We start from the raw sequence: 26124 nt of genomic DNA, 5'->3' as shown, positions 1-26124 counted from the left end.
AAGTCCAAGAGAACATAATTCTAGGAAGCCATATGTTGCTGTGAAGGAACAACAAAGTATTTGGGATCCTGTGTTGTTATCTGATGGCTGCCTTTATCCACATCTTCATACCAGAATTTTATCAATTCTAGCCGGATACATGAATAATATCTAAGAATGTTAATGTATACTGTGTAGTCTGACTGAACCTTTAAAACACAACACACACATACACGTGCATATCTCATCACAATTTTTGCTAACTGAGGATGACCTCACTGCAGAACACCTCGCTCTTGTTTAACTAAAATACAATACCTCCAAATAATGGATGACGTATTTTTTGCTACTAAATCAGTAGAATTCCATTCTGACCTTCCACTCTCTTTATTAATTCCACACTGTGTGCATGACGAAAGAAAGACCCCTCAGATTTTTATCATTGGCTGGCTTCAGCTTTCATCCCATGGCCAACATAAAATGAGGTTCGTCGTTGGCTGTCCTTACTGCTGCATTTAAGAGCAAGTGAAAAATGAGCTTTACTTGGCATTTCGAGTGGGAAAATTTATCATTTATATCAATGATTTTGAAGAGGCCCTGGCAAAAGACTGAAATGCATGGTGTAGCAAGACGTTTGGAAAGCAACCCAGACCACAAATTTTAAATGAAATTCGGGCCAGAGTTGTTGACCGCGTCATCAACCAACGTTAAGCATCTCCTACGTTGGGGTCCTCTGCCCACACCCCTTAAATTGGTCTCTACAATACAGAATGAGATCACCTTCCTCAATTCACTGCTGCACAGGTCATTTTTCTGAAAGAGAGGATACCATTGAGGCTAGGCATGACTTCTCATACAGTGAAGAAAACAAGTACTTGAACGGTTTCTTTCGGCTTGTCCCTTTCGGGGTCACCACAGGGAGTCATCTCAGATGAACGCACATATATGTTTGGCACAATTTTCACGCCGGATGCCCTTCCTGACGCAACCCTTCTCAGGGAGTGGAGGCCCCAGTGGGACATCAACCCAAAACCCCTTGTTTACCAAACCAGTGGTCTGACCACTGAGCTACAGGGCCTCACAGAACAAGTACTTGAACACCCGGCTATATTGCAACCTCTCCCACTTGGAAATCATGGAGTGGTCTGAAATTTTCATCGTGGGTGCATGTCCACTGTGAGAGAGATTAAAAGAAAGTTTTGTGGTCAGATGAGACCAAAATGGAACTTTTTGGCCATAATTCCACTAACCGTGTTTGGAGGAAGACGAATGATGAGTCCCATCCCAAGAACACCATCCCTACTGTGAAGCATGGGGGTGGTAGCATAATGCTTTGGGGGTGTTTTTCTGCACATGGGACAGGACGACTGCAGTGTATTAAGGAGAGGATGACCGCGGCCATGTATTGTGAGATTTTGGGGAACAACCTCTTTCCCTCAGTCAGAGCATTGAAGCTGGGTCGCGGCTGGGTCTTTCAACATGACAATGACCCGAAGCACACAGCCAGGAAAACCAAGGAGTGGCTCCGTAAGAAGCATATCAAGGTTCTGGTGTTGTCCAGCCAGTCTCCAGACCTAAACCAAATAAAAAATGTTTAGAGGGAGCTGAAACCCTGTGTTTTTCAGCGACGGTCCAGAAACCTGTCTGATCTAGAGAAGATCTGTGTGGAAGAGTGGGCCAAAATCCCTCCTGCAGTGTGTGCAAACCTGGTGAACAACTACAGGAAACGTTTGACCTCTGTAATTGCAAACAAAGGCGACTGCACCAAATATTAACATTGTTTTTCTCTGGTGTTCAAATACTTATTTGCAGGTATATCACACAAATAAATCATCCAAAAAATCATACATTGTGATTTCTGGATTTTTCTTTTTAGATTATCTCTCGCAGAGTGGACATGCACCTACGATGAAAATTGTACCCCCTCCATTATTTCTAAGTGGGAGAAGTTGCAATATAGCAGGGTGTTCAGATACTTATTTTCTTCACTGTATCATCATTTGGGTTCCACCACTCCCGCCCTGTGAACCAGTTGTCACGACCCATCGGAACGGAGGTTGGACTCAAATGCAGGAGTACACGGGAGACGCAAAGGTAATTCGGGAAAAACGTTTACTGTTCCACGGTCGGGGATAGGGCAGGCAGTCAGGTGCAGCAGCGGTAGTCAGGACGTCGGGCGTAGAGAGCAGGTCAGCGGGCAGGCAGGAGTCAGTACATGGTAGATCGATCAAAGCAGGCAGGAGTATCAAAAGAGTCAGGCTTACAGGGTTGGTCGGAGGACAGGCGGAGGTCGATGCATACGGGAATACGATCAGAGATACGGGAGTGCTGGAACGGGGCATGAAACCGCAACGATCTGGCGCCGGATCAGTCTTCTCCATGGTCCTATATACACTGGGGCCAATCAGCCAAGATGAGGCGCAGGTGTGTACCTCCCAATCAGCGCGACCGCCCAGGCTGAACCGGCAGGATCATGACACCAGTGGTTTGCAACAAAGCCCTTTATGGCAATGCACACTCCCCTTTCCAAAATCCGATTGAGGAATTCTTCTCAGCCTTTAGTTGGAAGGCGTTTCATCACAAGCCTTATCAGGATATGTTCCTGCCGGATGCAACGAACCAGAATATCTGGCAATAGATGCGGATGCTTGTCCAGGATGGATAAACTGTGAGAAAATGATTTCCAAGGGGGATTGCAGGAGAGGACATTCAATCCAGTGTGGATAAAAACGTGTAGCCCAACACTCAGGACCTTTTGGATTTTGTATTGGATATTTCCAGCGATGGGTTCATTTTGCTGTTGCTTTTTATTTCCGTTTTCCGTACATACGATGTTGAGTTTTTCAAATGGAAGCAAATCACTTATCTTTCAAAATGCTTCTGGGTGTGGATGCAATTCTCAAAAGTAGTGTTTTTCAAGCAGGGCTCTGTGTATAAAAACTAATATCAATTAAGAGTAATGATAAGGTCACCTGGAGTGGATGGTCATTTTTTCCACTTTCGCCCTTGCTCCGCCCGTCACGTGATTAATCGTGAAATTTATCCCTATCCTCTGGGAATCATGATAAAATGTCAGCCTCTACTGTGTATTTGAAATGTTTGACATTTGTTTGACAGTGGTGTACTCGATGTTTGTGATATTTGATAGACATACAATTGTCATCTTTTCAGTACTGACAGGTATTCAGTTTGTCGTGGAAATGGAGTTAGCATGACTGAAATATACCGGTAGTCGTGACTGACGTAGTTGATATTTGAGCATTCAGTCTATTGTTCCTTATTGCTGCGTGACTTTGTTTTTGTCATCCATCCATCCATCCATTTTCTTTGCCACTTATCCTCACGGGCAGGAGGCAGGGTACACGCTGAACTGGTTGCCAGCCAGTCGCATGGCACATGGAGAAAAACAGCCGCACTCACAATCACACCCTAGGAGCAATTTAGAGTTTCCAATTATCGTTACATGTTTTTGGGATGTGGGAGGAAACCGGAGTGCCCGGAGGAACCCTCCACTGACACGGGGAGAACATGCAAACTCCACACAGGTGGGTTCGGGATCGAACCTGGGACCTCAGAACTGTGAGGCCAGCGCTTTATGAGCTGATCCACCGTGCTGCTTTGTTTTTATCAATAAAGATTTTTTTCAAGTACACTTAAATTTCATGTAATTGTGTGTGTGCACATGCAGGGTGGTGTGCGACATGGCCGAGGCGCTTCTGCCTCACTCTCCTGGCGGTGCAGTGGAATTGTGCATTGGCGTGTGCAGTGCTGAGTATCGCACCATGTCCACGCAAGCGTACGCATTCGTGGTGAGAGTTTGTTCATAACCTTTTGTTCGTCCCCTCGCTCATTGTTGCCAGTTCTAAGTACACTGTATGTTCTTTCTCTCCCTCTCTCTTTTCTTTCTTTCTCTCCCTCTCTCACACACACACACACACACACACACGGGCACAGAGTCCCAGCTTGAGCAACGTTCGTCCAGATCGAGGTCCAGTTTCCGGGGGAACCAGACTGACCGTGGCCGGTCGGAACTTGGACGCAGGCAGCAGGTTGTCTGTCTTCATCGACAAAGACGAGTGTCTGTTTGTCAAGTGAGTCTTAAAAACGGGAATCATTCATCACAGCATCAGAAGTGCAAAGTTGAACATTCTTTTTATTCTTCTCATCGTCCAGACGGAACAATCGGGAAGTAGTCTGCATCACTCCCGCCTCGCCGTCTGGTGTTGGCCCCGCCCCCATCCGCCTGATGATCGACAAGGCAGAAGTTACCAGCTCAGAGATCAAATACACGTACACTGAGGACCCCACTGTCACCGCCATCGAACCCAATTGGTCCATCCTCAAGTAGGCCTCACGCTAGTTTCACTGTCCACCGACACCATAGATCGATTACACACCCTGTATGTGCGTGAGAGTATGTGGGTGTGTGAAAAAGAACAAGCATTACCTTGTGCGAAACAATAAGAAAATGTGATTATGGTGTACCTTCACTCATCCAAGCATTAGAAACGTGGGACAGCGAAATGGAAACAAAATGGCTGCCTTTTTGGGGGGTTTAGTAACATACCAACACTTTCCTTCTTATTTTGTGTATTTTGTGTGTTTGTGTGTGTGTGTGTGTGTACGTGCATAGTGGCAGCACAGTGATCACAGTGACAGGAACCAACCTCCTCACCATCCAGGAACCAAAAGTCAGAGCCAAATACGGGGGTGTGGAGACCAACAACGTAAGACCAGTCACATGGTTTTGATATCGCACCGCTCTTCCATTACATGATTATGACATGTCCAATGCATGACATCACAAGGTATGCAAAATGATGAATTTATGACATCACATTGTTACAGCATCACATGTCCAGAGCATCACGTTATTAATGTCACATGGTTATGACATCAGACGTTTATGACATTCCATGACATTACATGACATGACATCATGATTATGTCACGTATCATGTCTCAATCAATTTTGGGGAGCATGACTTTTTATTTTTACTTTAGGCACATTATTGTCAAGAACAGTAGTCTTACTTGAGTACAATATTTGGCTACTCTACACACCTGTGAAGCGGACATCCTCAATTCTTATGCTTATGTTTTAGCAACATTTTTGTTCATCAGATCAGCCAATGTCGTATTTTTTGCGCTGGTATTTTGTATTTTTGCGTTGAGGTGCTGCGGGTCGTGGCCCTAGTTGTGGTGCCAGCAGTACTACAAAGCACACGTAAAATCGCCGACAAGATCCTGAACCTGATCCGCTTGTTACATCTTGTAATAAGTGGGAAATGTGCCCACAAGTATCGAATAAGTTTACGCGTGTTAAATGTATTAAGAGACGGTGCAATGTTATTGATTATGTCATAACACAGAATGAACTAACTTCAGATTCAGAAATGGCCGATAAAAGTAGAAAAATAGTGTACTTAATATTTTTCCTGGAGTATGTATTTGGGATTATCTAGCAATTATCATTGCTCCATAACTGTTTCTGCATTGTCCTAATGTCTCAAAAGTATTCTGTCTATTATCAGACTTAACATGTATGTTGTACTAGGGTGGCTTCAACTACCAGACAAATTCCTTTTTTTGTTTATGACATACTTGGCCAATAAAAATGATTGTGATTATTACCTAACGTGGTTATAAGGTCACCTGGTTATTATAATGTTACATTGTCATGACACAACATGGCTATGACCTCCTCTCATGTGTCTCCCCAGTTCTGCACAGTGGTGAATGACAGCGTGATGACCTGTTTGGCTCCTGGCCTGGTCTACAGCAAAGCCAACCCACCAGAAGGTGTGCTCCATGCCGACGAGTTTGGCTTCATCTTGGATCAGGTGATGCGCATCGCCGTCATGCCCAAGTCGGGCTTGTGACACTAAGACGTGTCTGCTCTGAACATTAATGGGGACATACGCTAGCATTGAACATGGTCGAAAATTCGGAACACTGGTTATGTGTCGAACAAAAGCGGGGCTCGCCACTGGCCCAGCAGTGTATGAGGCGGGATGAGTTCTGGCCCGCACGAGTCAGCTCTACACATTAAAGAGTCCATTTTTCATAATATGTCCGTCATGAGCAAGGCTGGACCACAGCCAAGAGTGGCGTGGCCTGGCCATCGCTCCGAGCGGTTTCATCTCTGACACCTGTCGCCGGTCACAGTTGTATCACATGAGGCACTGTGATTAGACAATGTATTTAAGTTAGAGTTTTGTCACTGGCATTTGCCAGTTCGTTGAGTATGCTTTCCCGCATCCAGGGTTACTACGCCACTGGACCATTATAGCCCAGTCACGCTTTTGGTTATGCTCTTTAGTTGACTCATAGTTAGTGGACATTGTTTCTTGTGTTTTGGATCCTGCCTTCTTGGACTGTGTTGTCGTGAACAACTTTAGTTTATAATAAAACCCACTGAACATCATGTCCTCGTCTTGGAGTCCTGCATTTGGGTCCGCCCGTGCACCGTTGGTTCGTGACAAAGTCTCTCTGTCTCTCTCCCTCTCTCTATCTCTCTCTCTCTCATACATATATTTAAATATATTCTTTTTTAAATTAATTTATTTTGTTTTTATCCCAAATGTGATAATGTTGAACTTTCCTCTGAATAAGTCAATATTCTCGACGTTGTCATTCATTGTCTTGTGTGACTATATTGTGCCCATCAGGTGTCATCTCTACTGGTGCTTAACTCCACCCCCTTCACACACTACCCCAACCCAACCTTTGACCCCCTGGGAAACTCTGGAATCTTGGAAGTCAAACCAGGGTCCCCCATTATCCTCAAGGTGAGATTCAGACCCAGAGGAGATGGGGACTTGGAGCAGGATCTGTGAACCGCATTTGTTTGCAGGGTAAGAACCTGGTCCCGTCTGCCCCCGGCAACAACCGTCTGAACTACACGGTTCTGATCGGTGAGTCTCCCTGCTTGTTGACGGTGTCAGAACATCAGCTGCTTTGTGATTCGCCGGAGCTGACCGGAGAGCAACGCGTTTTGGTGAGCGAGCCCTCAACCCACCTTGCGTTGGCCGTTATAATAACTACCAAATCCATGTTTGGGGAATAGCTCCTTGCCAGCCCTCGTGCGATGATGCTCATGTCAGCACTTCAACACCCTTAAAAACAGCAATTAAAACTTTTGTATTAATCATGTTATTACATTATTGACACGGTGATCCATATTTTATTTTTTTACAATCCTTATGCAGAAAATGACACAACTTGAGCATTGAGGCATGATCAGCTCCTAAGCTGTTAATGACAGCCAAGATTGGCACAGACCTTTTTCTGATCGTCGTTTACCACCCTGTTTTTTCCTCTGTTTTTTCCTTATCATTCCACTAATGTTCACTATTTTACTCGTCTCACATTTCTCCAATAAATCCAACCATTCCAACTTTAAAATATTCACCTTATTCAGGTGGACTACATCTTAAACAGGTCGCCAGTCAGTCGCAAGGCACACATAGAGCCTGTGCACTTACATCACTGAAATCAAATGACTTTTGTCTACCTCACCATATTGCCGGTCAAGCAAAGCATTCCTCAATGCTAAGTCAGTTGGAGATGACACGGAAATGTCTTGTAGCACGACGCCCAGAGTCTTGTCCAATGCCATCAGACATTTAGAACGTGAAAATAAACGACGGTACATGGGTAAATGAGATGAACTCGGCACAGAGGACCCGTATTTAATGCCGAAATCGATGCTTTCACCGATAAGAAATTGGACTGTTAATTTGATTCCACTTGTCTTGGAAAACTGGATCTACACATGGATCTAGTGAGTAAGTCGTCGAGATTTACACGGAAAAGTTTGAAAGCGTAGAAAAGTCTGGACGCATACGAATACTTTGTTGCTGGATCTATTCTCATCGGGAATAAAAACCACATACTGACGGTTTTCGCGGCTTGTGAATGTGTTCGGCGACATCTTAACCTTTGCCGGAATCGAGCGATCTTTTCAGCTAGTATTCAATACAAATACCAATATTTAAATAAATGACCCCTGGTTTTACACAAACTCGCATTCATTTAACTGTGATTGGAAAAAAAAAAAAGAGGACAGAGTTGTCTCCATGGAACGTACATGGAAGCGATTGCGGACACACTTGATCTCCGTTAACCTCTGCGACAGAGTTTTTTTTTTTAACACGCATTGTTCTCAAATGAGCCAACTTGCCATTATAAATACTTTTTGGTAATTTGACATTGAGAAGCATAATTCCTACCTGAAATGAAGCGATCGCTACACAGTTGTGTGTATTTGGTTGGTCATCCATCACGTTTAATTACCGAAATCCATCGATATTTTCTAGTCTTTTTAGCTGGTATTCCATAGAATGATCTCTTTGAAGATCTGTCTCGTCTGTTGTGACAAACAACAGCACAACAGGTCTCGGGTATTGTAAATATTCTCCTCTGGTTCAATGTCCCCCACAATGTCGAGCAGCTCTGTTTGATCGGCAAAATGGCGCCGTGAAAATGGTGATGTCACGTGCACAAGCTCTATAGACACGGACATCCATTCATATTCTCACTGTTACTGAGTGGGAACTGAACCCATGCTGCCTTCACCAAAGTCAGGCGTGTGTACCGCTACACTATCAGTGACTTGCAAAAAATTTCTAAGTGTATTTTCTCCTCTCACATATCTTGAATAAACCATTCCGACTTCAAACTGTTCATCTTATTCTGGAGATGTAAAACAGGTATAACATTCCCCAATTACCACATTTTCACACAAATAAAATCAAAATTATGTGATATTTTACAGGTTGACGTCATCCTTACAAATCTCGTGACCAATTCAAACCATGACAACTTCAAGTCTCACAACCATTGCAAAAATTGTGTTAATTCCACAGCATTTCACGACACCATTAATTCTTCAGAATTCATACACAACTTCTATACAAATTTGATTTTCTATTTATTACAAATAACCGTCCTCACCTGCTGTCGGGTCGTAGTCGTCCCTAACCTTCATCTGCATTCCCCTGTAGATCCTGGTCGGAGGTCTGGAGTTCTCTCCGGGAACTCTCCACATTTATTCGGACAGCGCCCTCACGCTGCCTGCCATCATCGGCATCGGCGCCGGCGGCGGCGTGCTGCTGGTCGCCATCATTGCCGTGCTGATCGCTTACAAGAGGAAGACGCGTGACGCCGACCGCACGCTGAAGCGTCTCCAGCTGCAGATGGATAACCTGGAAAGCAGGGTGGCTCTGGAGTGCAAAGAGGGTGCGCGCACCCACACGTGACCACTGCTCTGATGTGTGTATTTGTTGTATTTACACGATTGTTTTTGTGCAGCCTTTGCCGAGCTGCAGACCGACATTCAGGAACTGACCAATGACATGGACGGCGTGAAAATTCCTTTCTTGGAATATCGCACTTACACCATGAGGGTCATGTTCCCAGGAATAGAAGAACATCCAGTACTCAAGGAGCTGGATGTATGTCTCACACACACACACACAGAAGCGACTTTACAGAGGCACACTCAGTATTGCCAACTTAGCGACTTGCACGACTGCCTCTATTTCAGTCACCGGCCAACGTGGAGAAAGCCCTACGACTCTTCAGTCAGCTTCTAAACAACAAAATGTTCCTACTGACCTTCATCCACACACTAGAGGGTCAGAGGTCATTTTCCATGCGTGACCGTGGAAACGTGGCTTCGCTGCTGATGGGTGCGCTGCAGGTACTACTTCCTGTTTGCTAAATGGCACTGACCCTACCAAAGGCTGCTGTTTCTTGAAATTTGGTTCGCTTTCAAATAAAACGTTTCCCATTGGGATCAATTCTAATTATCTGTCAAGTTTAAATAACTGTGGCTTTTTAACTAATTTTTGAGATAATGTTGTGTTCATTGTTTGTCTACATCAGGGGCGCTCAGTGCGTCGCTCGACTGGTCGATCGCGAGTCAGTTTTGATTGTCCGTGTGCCCACCATCAAAACAAAGCCTGTCATTCATCTTGTCACTTAATTCATGTTTGGCCAATACGTCGATCACGCGCGTCGATTGACGGTTTGACCAATCCTGGCCTTTACTGACGTGTCAATGCACATGTGCACATAAGATGCATTCCAGCAAGATGGCGAGTTTTACTGTTTCTCTCTTGGTTTCTTCACGGCAGTCACAGCAACAAAACACTCTTAAGCACACCCCCTTCCGGTGATAGATCACCGGAGATTGGCTGCTTGAAAAATAGATCTTGGGGCAAAAAATTACGGGCACCCCAGGTCTGCATGTACCCTGTCCACTGTCTACACAGCATGTGCCTCGATTTTGACCAATCCATTTTTCGACTGTGTGTGTCCTGACACTGTTCATATGGCAATCTGTATTTTCATCATAAGTGACGAGTTTGTGGCAAATAATCAGTCGTCATTGACGACGTAGCTAGCTATCACAGACAGCTAGCATAGCGTTTTTGAACATGCACTTGGGGCTTAGTGTCATGATTGCTATGCTAATGGCTGTGGCTTTGTATCAGGGTCGCATGGAGTACGCTACAGTGGTACTCAAGCAACTGCTGGTCGACCTCATTGAGAAGAACCTGGAGAACCGGAACCACCCCAAACTCTTGCTGAGGAGGTCAGTGTGTGACCATTCACATGAACCGACCCCGTGTATGGTCTACTGCTCCAGCCCCCCAATTAACCCCTTTAACTGTGTGTTGCAGGACGGAGTCTGTGGCTGAGAAGATGCTGACCAACTGGTTTACCTTCCTCCTGTATCGCTTTCTCAAGGTGATTGAAATGGTCATGTGTGGGGGGAGAAAATGTGCAAACTAGCCTATCTATCTATCTATCTATCTATCTATCTATCTATCTATCTATCTATCTATCTATCTATCTATCTATCTATCTATCTATCTATCTATCTATTTTCTGAGCCACTTATCCTCACGAGGCTCGCAGGAGTCATATATCCATTCTAATCATGTTGTGATTAAATTAATCATATTACGATTGGAGTGGATCATATTTTAATAGGAGTAAATGTAATGTAATAATTGTAATGTGCTGTGTCAAAACTGAAATCAATTGTCAACACCAAAGTAATTAGAATCATATTGTAATTAAACTTTTTTAGTGCCAAAATTTGACAGATTCGAATAATGATTACAATGAATCAAATCAGACTCACAATGAATGTAATGTGACTATGAGTGGTGTAACTCGCAACATAACTCTAAGAAAGGTATCTTATGTAAAGTGAATGACATTGTCATAGTAATGAATTGTCTCATAGCAGTAGTTTGTTTATTCAACTGATATAAGATAACTTTGCAGCACTGAAGCTAAAAATGATATCAGCTTCTCTTGTTCGAGTTGGGTTTTTATGCCAAATTAATACATTGGTCATCAAACTATTACACACTATCTTTACTATAAATTGAATAGTAGACACTGGATAATATCCATTTTCTGAGCTGATTATCCTCACAAGGGTCGCGGGAGTGTTGCAGCCTATCCCAGCTATCTTCAGGCACAAGGCAGGGACTATTGTCTGTCTTCAGGTGCCCTGTGATTGGCTGGCAACCAGTTCAGGGTGCATCCCCCCTCCTGCCCGATAACAGCTGGGATTGGCTCCAGCACTCCCGCGACCCTTGTGAGGATAAGCAACTCAGAACAGGAATGGATGGATGGATATTTTATTATGCACCACACGAAGAGAGTTAGAGGGACAGGTAACTCACTCGTTAATATAACTGTTTTTTTCCCCTCTCCCTGTCAGGAGTGTGCCGGCGAGCCTCTGTTCATGCTGTACTGCGCTATCAAACAACAGATGGAGAAGGGGCCCATTGATGCCATCACGGGCGAAGCACGTTACTCCCTGAGTGAAGACAAACTCATTAGGCAGCAGATCGACTATAAGCAGCTGGTAACATGCACACTCGCATATGCTCGCACACGTGTGCAGCCACGCCTCGGCTAACCGTATCATCTCCTTCAGACATTGATGTGCATCCCTCCGGAGGGCGAGGCAGGAACGGAGGTTCCGGTCAAAGTGTTGAACTGCGACACGGTGACCCAGGTCAAAGACAAGCTGCTGGACGCCGTCTTCAAGGGGATCCCATTCTCGCAGCGACCGCAAGCCGACGACATGGACCTCGGTAACACACATTCCTTAAATGAACAAACATGCGAGGGATGGGGCTCTGGATGCCCAACATACTGTACCATACATCGATTATGGTGGGATTCGTGACAATTCTGATAACATTTCATTACATTGAGAATAACATTCAGTCCAATTACAATAAGAACATGATTCACTACAATTTCATTTAGATTGATTAATATACATTGTTCTACAATTACAATATGATCTACTTCAATTACAAAATACTTCACTCCAGTTAGGATGAGATTCACGGCAATTGAAAAAAAGATTCGCCTCAATTACAATATGATTCATCGCAATTAGATTAAAGTCACATTGATTATTATACTTTTCACTCTAATTGTTATGATTTACTACAGTTCCGAAAGATTTCAATCCAGTTATAATGGGATTAAGTCCGATTGTGATGAACTGAATTTTCTACACAATGTGCTTCACTCCCGTTACGACTCCTGACGGAAATCTTTACTAACGTGTTGTGTTGTGTTGTGTGTTCAGAGTGGCGCCAAGGTCGGCTGACCAGGATAATCCTACAGGATGAAGACGTGACCACAAAGATTGAGAGCGACTGGAAGCGACTCAACACGCTGGCTCACTATCAAGTACATTGTTCTTTCAATCCCGTGTCAGGTGACCAGGAAGTGGCGTGGAGACTCACCGCAATGCCGATATGTTACCAGGTTACCGACGGCTCCCTGGTGGCGCTGGTCCAGAAGCAGGTTTCTGCATACAACATTGCCAACAGCTTCACTTTCACAAGATCACTCAGCAGATATGGTATACACACACACACACACACACACACATACATATACATATACATATATAGTGGTGCCTTGATGTACAAGTGACCTGATGTACTGCCCTGAAATACCATTTTCGAGATCCTGGATGGTGCTTTTGTGGCCCTTTTCTCTCCTCCCCACTTTTTTCCAGCACCTTCTTCAAAGCCCCAGTTTCCATCTGACCCTCATCACCACCAACATACCATGTCTGTTTCCAGAGATCAACGCCAAAGTATTGGAGCTACCCAATGCCGTAGCACGGCAATGCAGAAATACTTATTGCTCATTCCTTAAATTGACTCCTGTGTCTCCTTGTTCCCAAAGTAATCCGTGTTTGGGATGCACATTATCCCTGCCACCAAGGCAGCCGCCAGTCCTCTCCACTCCCTTCCCCTGTCACGCGCCACTGCCTGCCAACCCAAATAGGACCCCTTCCAAACCTGCTCCTCAATAAACCGTTCATCATATTACATCTGCTTCCGCCTGCTCTTGGGTCTAGCTCCTCTCTATCCTTGACAGAATACTTGGGTAATTATGGACCTGGCAACCCCAGAGGCACTTAAGAACACACTCCCCATCCAAGGCGCCCACATAGGAAGACAAGAAAAGATGCTCCAAGAAATTACAGAATCACTACACTCTCTGAAGCAACAGGTATCTCCCTGCAATCATCGCATATGCTATCCAACCCTTCTCCGCTAAGTACTCCTTCTGAGCACACAGCCTCCGAGCCACCCCGCATCCCGTAAAAAGAACCTCATGTTCCTCCACCCGAGTCCTACTCCGGGGATCTAGGTGCATGTAGCCAGTCCCTATTAAATTGCTTACTCAATCCCAATCTCCAACCATACAGTTATCCTGGATAGAGATCCAAAGTAGCATGTCACTAACCTCCTCCTCGGAAATGCAGCAAATTGGTCCACTTCTCTATGTCACAACTCCTCTGCGGTACTCCATTTGTTTGCTGAACTCTGCAAGGTATTTGATCACCCCGTACAGGGCAAAGAAGCCACCCAGTATCTCCTCACGCTCACGCAGGCTGCTCGGTCCTTAACCAAATACTCCATAGATTTCCCTATCCTTTCAGGTGAATGCGGGTGAGATGACACAGCACTTCAGGGAATCTTTCCAAAAGGTTTCTCAGAACAACTCATAGATGAGTTCACAGTCCAGGACAAACCCTCCTCTCTCGCGGAACTCATCGACCTTTCCATCAGGCTAGACGACAGACTGCGACAGAGCCCACAAAAGAGCAAGATTTGATCTGGCAAAAACCATCCTACTCTAAGCACCCCACCAACAACTTGGCATTTGCCTCCTGCTCCGTCTTCTGCACTTTCGTCACTCCGTTTCACCCAAATAACCCATGCAAATTGGTAAAACAGGTTTAGATCCACAAGAACGTCAGCGTCGTGTCATCCAGCAGCTATGTTTCTTCTGTGATCAAACTTGTCATTTTATTTCCTTGTGCCCTCTCCAACCAAAAGATAAGGCAAACCGCGACCCGAGAGTGTCGTGGTGAACCAAACCTCTGTTCCCTCAAGCTTTCCCTCCCGGATGACCATGCCCGCATGCATTATCATTTCTGCTCATAACACCACCACACTACACACATTGATTCCGATGCCGATGATGATTTCATTCATGAAGATATAATTCACCAGCTCCAAATCCCTCTCTAACCCCTTCCGTCCCCCCCAAAAAGTCACAATTCTTGGTATTCCCTGGCTTCAACTTCACAACCCCACCATAGACTTGACTCATTTATCAATGGATGAGTCCTCATTCTCATTCCGAATGTCTACTCTCTGCTGTTACACCCTCTGAAGATCTTACACCTCCTGCCACCCGAGTGGACCTCTCACAAACTCCTCAAGAATATCTTGACTTCTCCCCAGTGTTCAGCAAGGATTTAGCAATCTCTGTACCCTCTTACCCACCTCCCACAAGACTGGGCCTTTGACCTCCTTCCTGGAGTTCCACTTCCCACCAGCAAACTCTTCAATCTCACCAGCCCAGAGAAGAAAACTATAGAGGATTACATCCGCGACTCCCTTGCTGCCGGATTTATACCCCCACTCCTCATCTCCGGTTGGGGGTGGATTTTCATTGAGACAAAAAGACATCACTCCCCACCCATACAATGACTACCCAGGACTCAAGGATACCACTGTGAAAACTAAATCTTCACTTCCCCTCATCGACTTCTCATTTGAACCCCTTTGTAATCCCCAGATTTTCAACAAATTGGACTTTCGTAACACCCATCGTCTCATCCGTATCCGAGGGGGGGGGGACAAATGGAAGACCCTTTTCAGACACTTTGATAACTGATAATGCCCTTCAGGTTATCCAACGCTCCTGCAATTTTCCAAACATTCTATTAATATCTTCCGTGACATGCTCAACCGGTTTTTATTTGTCTACCTTGATATCTCGTTTTTTTTCCCCGCTCCCCCGAAGAACACCATGGCCATGTACGCCAGGTCCTCCAGGGTATCCTCGAGAAACATCAATACATCAAACCAGAAAATTGTAAGTTCCACCTCCTCTGAACATTCTCTCAGTTACATTATTGCGAGAGGACAAGTCACAACCAGATCCCCCAAAGTCCAACTAATCATCAACTGGCCCATTCCTACAACCTGGAAAGAATTGCAATGCAGCCTCTGATTTACAAACTTCTACCATCGATTCATCCACATCAACATCAAGGTGACAGTTCCCCTCACCAGCCTCGCACCCACCAGCTTTCTTACCTTTCCAGCGGACCCTGACAGGCTCTCAAGCATTCGATAAACTCAAATCCCTGTTCACATATACTCCCATTCTGCATCATCCTGACGCCTCCCTCCAGTTTGGTGTGGATGGTGACGCCTCAGACTGTGGAGCTGGAGCTGTCCTCTCGGTCTTGGCTTCACGTCACTGAAAACTTTGTCACTGGTCTACCCCCCTGAGGGGGTGACACTCTCACCCTGACAATAATTGATCGCTTTTCTAAATGTGTCAACTGTGTGCCCCTCCCTAAACTCCCATCCGCCATGGAAACTGCTACCCTACTTGTATTGCATGCGTTCAAAATCAATGGTATTCCCGTTGATATCGTTTCTGACTGAGGTCCCCAATTTTCGTTGCAAGTTTGAAAGGAGTTCTGCAAGGCAGTGGGCAAGCAGCCAGTTTGTCATTGGGTTATCATCCACAAACCAATGGCCAGACCCAGCAGTCAAACCAGTCCCTCCAATAACCCTATGCCTAACCAATTGACTCTGTTGCCATATACTATCCTGCTTCATGGAGTTCATTCCTCCCATGGATCGAGTACACCCACAATTCCTTCACCATCTCTGGTAATGATATCTCCCTGTTCATGGCTTGGTTATTACTCATTATTCAAAGTACAGGAGCAGCCAGTGGCAGTCCCCGTATCAAGTATGATTTTAGAAGGATTCAGGCGGTGTAGAAAGACCTCACAGTGTCGTTGACCTAGTCCGCCGCTCACAATAAGCAGCTCACGGACCATCATTGCTCCCCGATGCCCGATTACATAGTGGACCAATCAGTCTGGCTTTCTTCTCAAAAACTCCCACTCCAAACTGAATCCCATAGGCAGACGGCCTTTTTATACCAACGCGGGCGACCGCACTGCCATCACTGCGTCACCGTGCATAGTTTGCCTTTTAACTCCAACACAACCCATGCACGCAGTTTTGAAAATGCGCTGCAGTTCTTCTCAAAGTCAGGTGTGCCACTATGGCTGGTATTGTTTAGGACGACACAGCGTGGAGTTTCTCAGCACATTGTTTTTTTTCTGGTAGCCATTTTTACTTTCCTTTCTGTCACAAGGAACAAAGCAACAATAATGAACATGGAAAAGTTTCTACTTGAACAACTGGACCTAAATGACACGCTTAATTATGCTGCAAAATTGATTGAAAAGGCAGAGGCAGAGGTAGTACGTGCGGTCGGAAGGAATGAGAGATGAGCGCCGCAGCTTTTTTTTTTTTTTGACGTGTTTGTGGAAAGCTACGCAGAGGTGCTATGCCAGGCAATACGTAGGTCACGTGATGCAATCCGGGCGTTGTCAACAGTGGGAGTGTAAAGTAGCCTTCACTCCCTGGTTCATTGGGCCTTTCCCAATTACCAAAATCATCAATCACACTTCTGTCCCGTTGAACCTTCCACAGTCCTTCGAGATTCACCCAACCTTCCACATCTCATTGCTCGAGCCTGTATACACCTGCGCCCTGGGACCTCCGGCCGAGCACCCGCCTGAATTATCGACGAACCTCCCACCTTCACAGTGTCGCGTAGCCTTTATGTGATTGGGAGGGGGTTCCGGTATTTTGTCAACTGGGCAGGGTACAGGGCAGAGGAGCGTTATTTGATCTCCTGGAAGCTTATCCTCAATCCTATTCTCCTGGAAGGCTTCTACAAGGCTCATCCTGGGAAGCCCACCCACCCTACTTGACTTGTGACAAGTGCCAGAATCAGGTCTAATTTCCCTGTACTAGTTAAGATACAGGTTGGCTCACAAGCAAGCCTCGGGTGTAACTGTCACCTACAGTCAAAGGCTGGGTGTTTTTTTTTTGTTTTTGTTTTTTTTTAAGATTGCCTCTGAAACGCAGCCCGGTTCCGCGACTGTTTAGAACATGGGCCTTAAAGTTCTGAGGACTGGTCTTCCAATCCCGGCCCCGCCTGTGTGGAGTTTGCATTTTCTCCCCGTACCTGTGTGGGTTCTCTCCGGGAACTACGATTTCCTCCCACATCCCAAAAACGTGCATTAATTGGACTCTAAATTGGCCCAAGGTGTGACTGTGAGTGCGAATGGTGTTTTGCGATTGGCTGGCAACCAGTTCAGGGTGCAACCCACCTCTTGCCCGATGACAGCTGCGACAGGCTCCACCATTCCCGTGACCCTTATGAAGATAAGCGTCTCAGAAAATGGATGAATGGATAGCTTCGGAAAAAAATGAGAATAGATAAATTTGTGTAGACTTGTTTTGTCGGAATTGATTCCTGTCATGCACAGGCGTCAAAGTCAAGGCCCAGAGGGCCTGATCCGCATGATTTCGTGTGACCCGCAAAGGGAAATCTAGTCTGTCAACTTTCATGATTCTTGTGAAAATCTGTACCAAAATTTCTACAAATCGTATCCCATAAATGGTAATGTTGTGATATTACAGGCATTCTTGTGTTACCAAACATGAACAATAACTGAAAAGATTCCAAAACTGGTTCATAGATTGATGTAAATATGATGATGAGATGAAATATTTTCATCGTTTCACACTCGTAATGGCCCTCTGAGGGAAACCGTAACTACAATGTGGCCCTCTACATAAATTAGTTTGACACCCCTGCTGTAATGCCTCCACGTAGTGGGCAGGCACTTCAGGTAAATGATTCATTTCTGCCAGTGTACACGAGTTTTGTGAGCTGTTTCTTAGGTGATTGCGCCACTCACCTGTTAAAAGCACGTGCGGTAACGACGCCATGTTTGGAGCATTTCATCAGTCTTTTTGAACACTGTTGTTAGACAGGCATTTATGCTTTGGATGTGAAAGGCATTTTGCAGAGTCATAAAGGTTGGCTGACTGTGTGGCTTAGGGACACTGATATGCAAGGGTGGAATTTGATGTGGACAGAAGACCGCCACACTGTATTTGACCACAATTAGCAATTAAACATAATTTTGGGGTGCTACAGTTGGTGTGTTCTTGTAAAAGAGTCCAGTGGTATATGATTGGTTGGGTTCATTAGGCTTACAAGGATAAGTGTCACTCGATGGCGTGTTTGCGTCATTTTAATCACGATACCCTAATTAATTTGAGATTTGTCAGCATGTTAAATTGGGGGCGCAAGTTGTTGGGGATGATGGGCAATTGGTTATTTAACAATTGCTCCATTGTGGATTGGTCTAATTGGAAATTACTTCAGGGTTCCTTTTCTTGAGTAAAAAACAAAGGCAAAGTGAACTTGTGAACTTGGCCCTATACGTCCTTTAAGCAAATTGTGAACAATTATTCAAAAAAAGGCTTCAAGCTGTTTAATGCCTCTCCCAGCTGAAGTTTACTGTCAACCATAAAGCTAGGTAATTACATGTGTATTTAAAACATCTTTGCCTTCGTCTTTTAGCTTAATGCTAATGCTAATAATAGGAAATGGCAACCCTTTAACTGAATAATGTTGGAGTCTAGATGGTGTAGCAGCACTTTTAGACATTCAATGTAATAGTACTCACAGTCATTTTGTTTTTCATCTTATGCAAGGAGACAAGATGGACATACTGTACAAACCCGTCCGTCTGTCTTAGAGTGGCCCAGATGGCCAAGACGGACAACAGCACAGTTCATTGAAATGAAGCAAAGTTTGACCAAAAAAAAAGTTTTTCTTTTAAATTCTAAAAGGCAATCAGGCTAGAATTTTAAGTTCAAGGTTCAAATATTTTTTGTAATTTTATGAACAATTTAAAAATACCAGTCTCCGATAGAAACTGCACAGACAGACATTGAAATAAAAGAAGCGATTTATAATGACAGTAACTAACATTCATTTGACAGCATTTTGCTCATGGAAACAATTTTTGGATCTCCCTACAACAGAACCAGCAGGAGGTGAGGGGTGACTATGTCTCGTTCCAATTCGTGGGGAGAATTAAACAAATTAAACTTGTATCTCAAGGCACCACTGTACTGTATTACATTACACTTATTCTACAACATTAGCGAGTTAGCGTGGTACCTACTTGTCCACTTTGCTTCTGTAGTGGTTATTGCATTTTATGAGCTAGCTAGCTAAATCACACGGTGTATCATAATTGAAGAGAATTACATCAGATTTGTGATCCTCCAGCAACAAAACTGATCAGAAGTCGGCCACGTTTCAAGCTAGACGTCATTAAGCGCTGACTATGTAAAAAAGATTTTCAAATGTTTCAAACACCAGAAAAATAGGTAAAGATTGTGTTCCAGTTGGAATCGATCTGAATTTCTTACTTTAATGCCTTGGAAAAAGGGCTTTTATTGAGATGATGAGAAATCACCAACACTAATTGTCTCTTCCTCCCCCCAAAACAGATAAAACCACGTCGTCTCATATCAACAGAAAGCTTGGGGTTCCCTGAAGCCACAAATTTAATTCAAATGTACGTCATTACACTTATGAACCGACAAGAGGCCGTAAGATCGTAGTTTGTGGTGTAAACATCCTTGTTGCTATGCTAACGCTAAAACGCTGCTTCCTATCTTTAAACAGACACAACTTTGTCAAATGTTACGTGATTACCAGTCTGTACATCACTGGAAAGCATTTTTAACATTTATGAAGAAAATCAGAAAAAGGGACAGCCATGCAATTTCTGATCGGTTTTGTGCTCGGTCACAATTACAGTGAATCTTATCGTAGTGGAAGTGATTTGTATGGCAACTATCGTGACTCGTCTCATAATTAAATTGAATGGTATCATAATCAAACATTTACTTTCATTTTACATTTTGGTCATAATCATAGTAAATCGTACCGTTATCAGAGTTAATCAGGTAATGATTTATATATTTTTATCTTTGTACTGAATGGTCCGCACGCTATTTTTTCGTTGCACATGTTGCAATGACAAATCTTTGAATCTCCAGGCACGTGCAGTGAACCGGATCATAATTGAATTGTTTCATAAATATAGCGAATTGTACTATAATCTCATTGAATCATTTTTTAATCAAATTGAATCTTATCATAATGGTTTGGAATCAAATAATTACAATGAATTTAATCATGATTGCAGTACTGTACATGTAATACAATGTTTTGTAATCAGAATAATTTGTTTCATAACTTTCTTTCTGCTTGTCCCGTTAGGGGTTGCCACAACTTGTTATCGCAGATGAGCGCTCATATTTGTTTGGCACTGTTTTTTATGATCATTAAATGTAGTGAATTGTATCATATAGTGATTGATGTTTGAATAATTTCTTAATTGTTGTGAATCATAACCTAAATATTATCATACATTGTAATTTCAGTAATCATAATCAGTAAATCACATTCAGTCGTATCATAATTGTAGTTCCAATGTGTGTAATTTAAGATAAGACGCTGGGTGGACAAGTCGCTGACACATGAAACTGCTATGTTGTCAACACACACACACATGTACACGACTAACAGGTGCTTGTGTGTGCAGAATCGTTACTGCGTACGTCCAGTAGTCCTGACAGCCTGAGGTCCAGAGCGCCCATGATCACACCAGATCAGGAGACAGGTAGCTGCCATTTTGCTAAGCTAACAGTGAGGTAGCATAAATACTGCTTGTATATTTAATGCAGTTATAGCATCAAAGTTGTAAATTTGGCATGGAGTCAACGTTACTGTCTTTTTTATTGCAGGAACAAAACTGTGGCACCTGGTCAAGAACCACGAGCACAGTGACCAGCGCGAAGGAGACCGCGGCAGCAAAATGGTGTCCGAAATCTACCTGACACGCCTGCTGGCTACAAAGGTGTCAACGCAACTTCCTTAAATTCCCGAATGTTCATTTGCGGAATTGATCACAAGCCTCCGCTTTACTCTTGCCGCCAGGGGACGCTGCAGAAGTTTGTGGACGACCTTTTCGAGACAGTTTTCAGCACCGCTCATCGAGGGTCTGCTCTGCCGCTGGCCATCAAATACATGTTTGACTTTCTGGATGAGCAGGCCGACAAGAGGCAGATTAGCGACCCAGACGTGCGACACACCTGGAAGAGCAACTGGTATGCCAAGCCGGAGTCCCATTCACTCCAATTATGATGCGGTTTGCTACAATTATGATAATATTCACTATGATTGGTGGGGCTGGTGGATCATCCTGGATCTCTCGGTGTGGGAGGTGTCCCATCCACCGGGGAGACCTCAGATGGACTCCTTGGCCCAACACCACCTCTTGATTAGGTGGGATGGAGTCCTCAGCCCCGGCAGTGCAGGCACAGCAATTACAGGACATTTCTGGCTGCATTTGTTGTGCATGCGAAACTGAGTCAATTCACTTGCACGTGTCCTTAGACACACACCCCTGGGACTTGTTTGGAAGTGTGACGCCACTCGCTCATTGTGATAAATAAATTTCTTGGGTAGCCCCTTATCTTCTTCTTCTTCTTCTTTTCCTTTCGGCTTGTCCCGTTAGGGGTCGCCACAGCGTGTCATCTTTTGCCATCTTAGCCTATCTCCTGCATCTTCCTCTCGAACCCCAACTGCCCTCATGTCTTCCCTCACCACATCCATAAACCTTCTCTTTGGTCTTCCTCTCGCCCTTTTGCCTGGGAGCTCCATCCTCAGCATCCTTCTACCAATATACTCACTCTCTCGCCTCTGAACATGTCCAAACCATCGAAGTCTGCTCTCTCGAATCTTGTCTCCAAAACATCCAGCTTTGGCTGTCCCTCTAATGAGCTCATTTCTAATCCTATCCAACCTGGTCACTCCGAGCGAGAACCTCAACATCTTCATTTCTGCCACCTCCAGTTCAGCTTCCTGTTGTTTCTTCAGTGCCACCGTCTCTAATCCGTACATCATGGCCGGCCTCACCACTGTTTTGTAAACTTTGCCCTTCATCCTAGCAGACACTCTTCTGTCACATAACACACCAGACACCTTTCGCCAGCTGTTCCAACCTGCTTGGACCCGTTTCTTCACTTCCTGACCACACTCTCCATTGCTCTGTATTGTTGACCCCAAGTATTTGAAGTCGTCCACCCTCGCTATCTCTTCTCCCTGTAGCCTCACTCTTCCCCCTCTACTTTTCTCATTCACGCACATATATTCTGTTTTACTTCGGCTAATCTTCATTCCTCTCCTTTCCAGTGCGTGTCTCCATCTTTCCAATTGTTCCTCTGCGTGCTCCCTGCTTTCACTGCACATGACAATATCATCTGGGAACATCATGGTCCAAGGGGATTCCAGTCTAACCTCATCTGTCAGCCTATCCATTACCACTGCAAACAGGAAGGGGCTCAGAGCTGATCCCTGATGCAGTCCCACCTCCACCTTAAATTCCTCTGTCACACCTAAGGCACACCTCACCATTGTTCTGCTGCCATCATACATGTCCTGTACTATTTTAACATACTTCTCTGCCACACCAGACTTACGCATGCAGTACCACAGTTCCTCTCTTGGTACTCTGTCATAGGCTTTCTCTAGATCCACAAAGACACAATGTAGCTCCTTCTGACCTTCTCTGTACTTTTCCACGAGCATCCTCAAGGCAAATAATGCATCTGTGGTACTTTTTCTAGGCATGAAACCATACTGTTGCTCGCAGATACTTACTTCTGTCCTGAGTCTAGCCTCCACTACTCTTTCCCATAACTTCATTGTGTGGCTCATCAACTTTATTCCTCTATAGTTCCCACAGCTCTGAACATCCCCTTTGTTCTTAAAAATGGGAACTAGAACACTTTTCCTCCATTCTTCAGGCATCTTTTCGCCCGCTAGTATTCTGTTGAATAAGTTGGTCAAAAACTCCACAGCCATCTCTCCAAATTGCTTCCATACCTCTACCGGTATGTCATCAGGACCAACTGCCTTCCCATTTTTCATCCTTTGTAATGCCTTTCTGACTTCCCCCTTAGTAATCATTTCCACTTCCTGGTCCTTCACTCTTGCCTCTTCAACTCTTCCTTCTCTCTCATTTTCTTCATTCATCAACTTCTCAAAGTATTGTTTCCATCTATTTAGTACACTACCGGCACCAGTCAACACATTTCCATCTCTATCCTTAATCACCCTTACCTGCTGCACATCCTTCCCATCTCTATCCCTCTGTCTGGCCAACCTGTAGAGATCCTTTTCTCCTTCTTTCGTGTCCAACCTGGTGTACATGTCTTCATATGCCTCTTGTTTAGCCTTTGCCACCTCTACCTTTGCCCTACGTCGCATCTCGATGTACTCCTTTCGCCTCTCCTCAGTCCTCTCAGTATCCCACTTCTTCTTCGCTAATCTCTTTCCTTGTATGACTCCCTGTATTTTGGGGTTCCACCACCAAGTCTCCTTCTCCCCTTTCCTACCAGATGACACACCAAGTACTCTCCTGCCTGTCTCTCTGATCACCTTGGCTGTCGTCGTCCAGTCTTCCGGGAGCTTCGGTTGTCCATCGAGAGCCTGTCTCACCTCTTTCCGGAAGGCCGCACGACATTCTTCCTTTCTCAGCTTCCACCACATGGTTCTCTGCTCTACCTTTGTCTTCTTAATCTTCCTACCCACCACCAGAATCATCCTACATACTACCATCCTATGCTGTCGAGCTACACTCTCCCCTACCACTACTTTACAGTCAGTAACCTCCTTCAGATTACATCGTCTGCACAAAATATAATCTACCTGCGTGGTTCTACCTCCGCTCTTGTAGGTCACTATATGTTCCTCCCTCTTCTGGAAATAAGTGTTCACTACAGCCATCTCCATCCTTTTTGCAAAGTCCACCACCATCTGCCCTTGAAAGTTCCTTTCCTGGATGCCGTACTTACCCATCACTTCTTCATCGCCCCTGTTTCCTTTACCAATATGTCCATTACAATCTGCACCAATCACAACTCTCTCGCTGTCTGGGATGCTCAGAACTACTTCATCTAGTTCCTTCCAGAATTTCTCTTTCAACTCTAGGTCACATCCTACCTGTGGTGCATAGCCGCTAACCACATTATACATAACACCCTCAATTTCAAATTTTAGTCTCATCACTCGATCTGATATTCTTTTTACCTCCAAGACATTCTTAGCCAGCTCTTCCTTTAAAATAACCCCTACTCCATTTCTCTTCCCATCTACTCCGTGGTAGAATAATTTAAACCCTGCTCCCAAACTTCTAGCCTTACTACCTTTCCACCTGCTCTCTTGGATGCACAGAATATCAACCTTTCTCCTAATCATCATGTCAACCAACTCCTGTGCTTTTCCTGTCATAGTCCCAACATTCAAAGTCCCTACACTCAGTTGTAGGCTCTGTGCATTCCTCTTTTTCTTCTGACGCTGGATCCGGTTTCCTCCTCTTCTTTTTCTTCGACCCACAGTAGCTGAATTTCCACCGACGCCCTGTAGGTTAGCAGTGCCGGGGGCGGGCGTTGTTAACCCGGGCCACGACCGATCCGGTATGGGATTCTTTAGATGAACGCTCATATTTGTTTGGCACAGTTTTTACGCCGGATGCCCTTCCTGACGCAACCCTCTGCATTTATCCGGGCTTGGGACCGGCCTACAGATTGCACTGGTTTGTGCCCCCATAGGGCTGCATTGGGTAGCCCCTTATCGATGGTTATAATTTACATAGGCAATCGTACCACACTTCAGTTGTATATGAGCCCTGTTCTGCATGCTTCACCTCCTGTCACTGTCCTATCATATATTGTCCAGTCTTACCCTCATATGATGTAGCACCACTAACGCTCAAATCCAATTTGTCATGGGCCTTTCTGACTGGCAATCTTAAGCTCCGCCCCCTCAGTTACAGTTGCCATGTCCCACAACCTTCCAAAATGGCGACAGAACAGAACAGGTTTGAAGTCGATTCTCTAACGCGTATTCCAGATAATATTGCGGTATGTTTTTTGCCAAATGCGTCAGACTTGTCCAAGAGAGTTCTACAGAGAGGTCTCAACTATTTCACGCAAGGATATGTACACGGAACTAAGATTTTGGACGGAGCAGGACATTTTAGTTATAGAGTTATAGTGAAATGTTGGCGATTGATGCAAAATATTTCGACGCCTCACAAACTTCATATTGAAATCCAACAGGATATAATTGTGGAATCGTACTGCAAAGCAGGGTGAGTACTTTTTCCATGGAAAGATCACGATTAGTATCATTGTAGACTTTATAAAGTGAGTTAGGTTCGATTTTCTATAAGGGCATTTAAAAAAAAATGTGATTAACTCAGTCAGTATCGTAGTCATCAGGTGAAAATGTTTGACTTGACTGTGTTTGTTGATATTGTCCACATTTAGTTATACTCGCGCTCTTGCGTGAGCCTTTATCCATCGTAGACACTTCATCAACTGTGTTTTAGGTTTTGGAAAATGAATCAACCGGGCCCCTTGTAACTTAGCAGGATATCTTTCATCAGAATTGCCCGTTCCCCAAGCGCATCTGAGGACCATTTTGTTCGTAACTATTAACTTTTCCAAGCGCACGCTACTGAAAACCAGTATTGCTTGTGGGACAACATGGCGGCAGGGGCGTGTCAAGCCAGGAGTT

General features: G+C 44.6%; 1 protein-coding gene across 1 annotated transcript in view; it reads left to right on the top strand.

Moving 5' to 3' along the window:
• Positions 1-26124, top strand: part of plxna3 (plexin A3) — a 94537-nt gene that overhangs the window by 64192 nt on the left and 4221 nt on the right. Inside the window, exons 17-35 of the mRNA XM_061838169.1 lie at positions 3668-3788; positions 3934-4070; positions 4153-4323; positions 4613-4706; positions 5703-5822; positions 6651-6770; positions 6836-6979; positions 8988-9222; positions 9295-9437; positions 9530-9685; positions 10482-10582; positions 10671-10737; positions 11729-11875; positions 11948-12107; positions 12617-12720; positions 12799-12895; positions 21083-21160; positions 21285-21397; positions 21478-21647. Of these exons, the coding sequence (XP_061694153.1) occupies positions 3668-3788; positions 3934-4070; positions 4153-4323; positions 4613-4706; positions 5703-5822; positions 6651-6770; positions 6836-6979; positions 8988-9222; positions 9295-9437; positions 9530-9685; positions 10482-10582; positions 10671-10737; positions 11729-11875; positions 11948-12107; positions 12617-12720; positions 12799-12895; positions 21083-21160; positions 21285-21397; positions 21478-21647 (2478 nt within the window). The remainder of the gene's footprint in view (positions 1-3667; positions 3789-3933; positions 4071-4152; positions 4324-4612; positions 4707-5702; positions 5823-6650; positions 6771-6835; positions 6980-8987; positions 9223-9294; positions 9438-9529; positions 9686-10481; positions 10583-10670; positions 10738-11728; positions 11876-11947; positions 12108-12616; positions 12721-12798; positions 12896-21082; positions 21161-21284; positions 21398-21477; positions 21648-26124) is intronic.

The sequence above is a fragment of the Syngnathoides biaculeatus genome, chromosome 2 (genome assembly GCF_019802595.1).
Source record: "Syngnathoides biaculeatus isolate LvHL_M chromosome 2, ASM1980259v1, whole genome shotgun sequence".
Taxonomy (NCBI): domain Eukaryota; kingdom Metazoa; phylum Chordata; class Actinopteri; order Syngnathiformes; family Syngnathidae; genus Syngnathoides; species Syngnathoides biaculeatus.
This window is presented reverse-complemented; position numbering and strand designations above follow the sequence as displayed.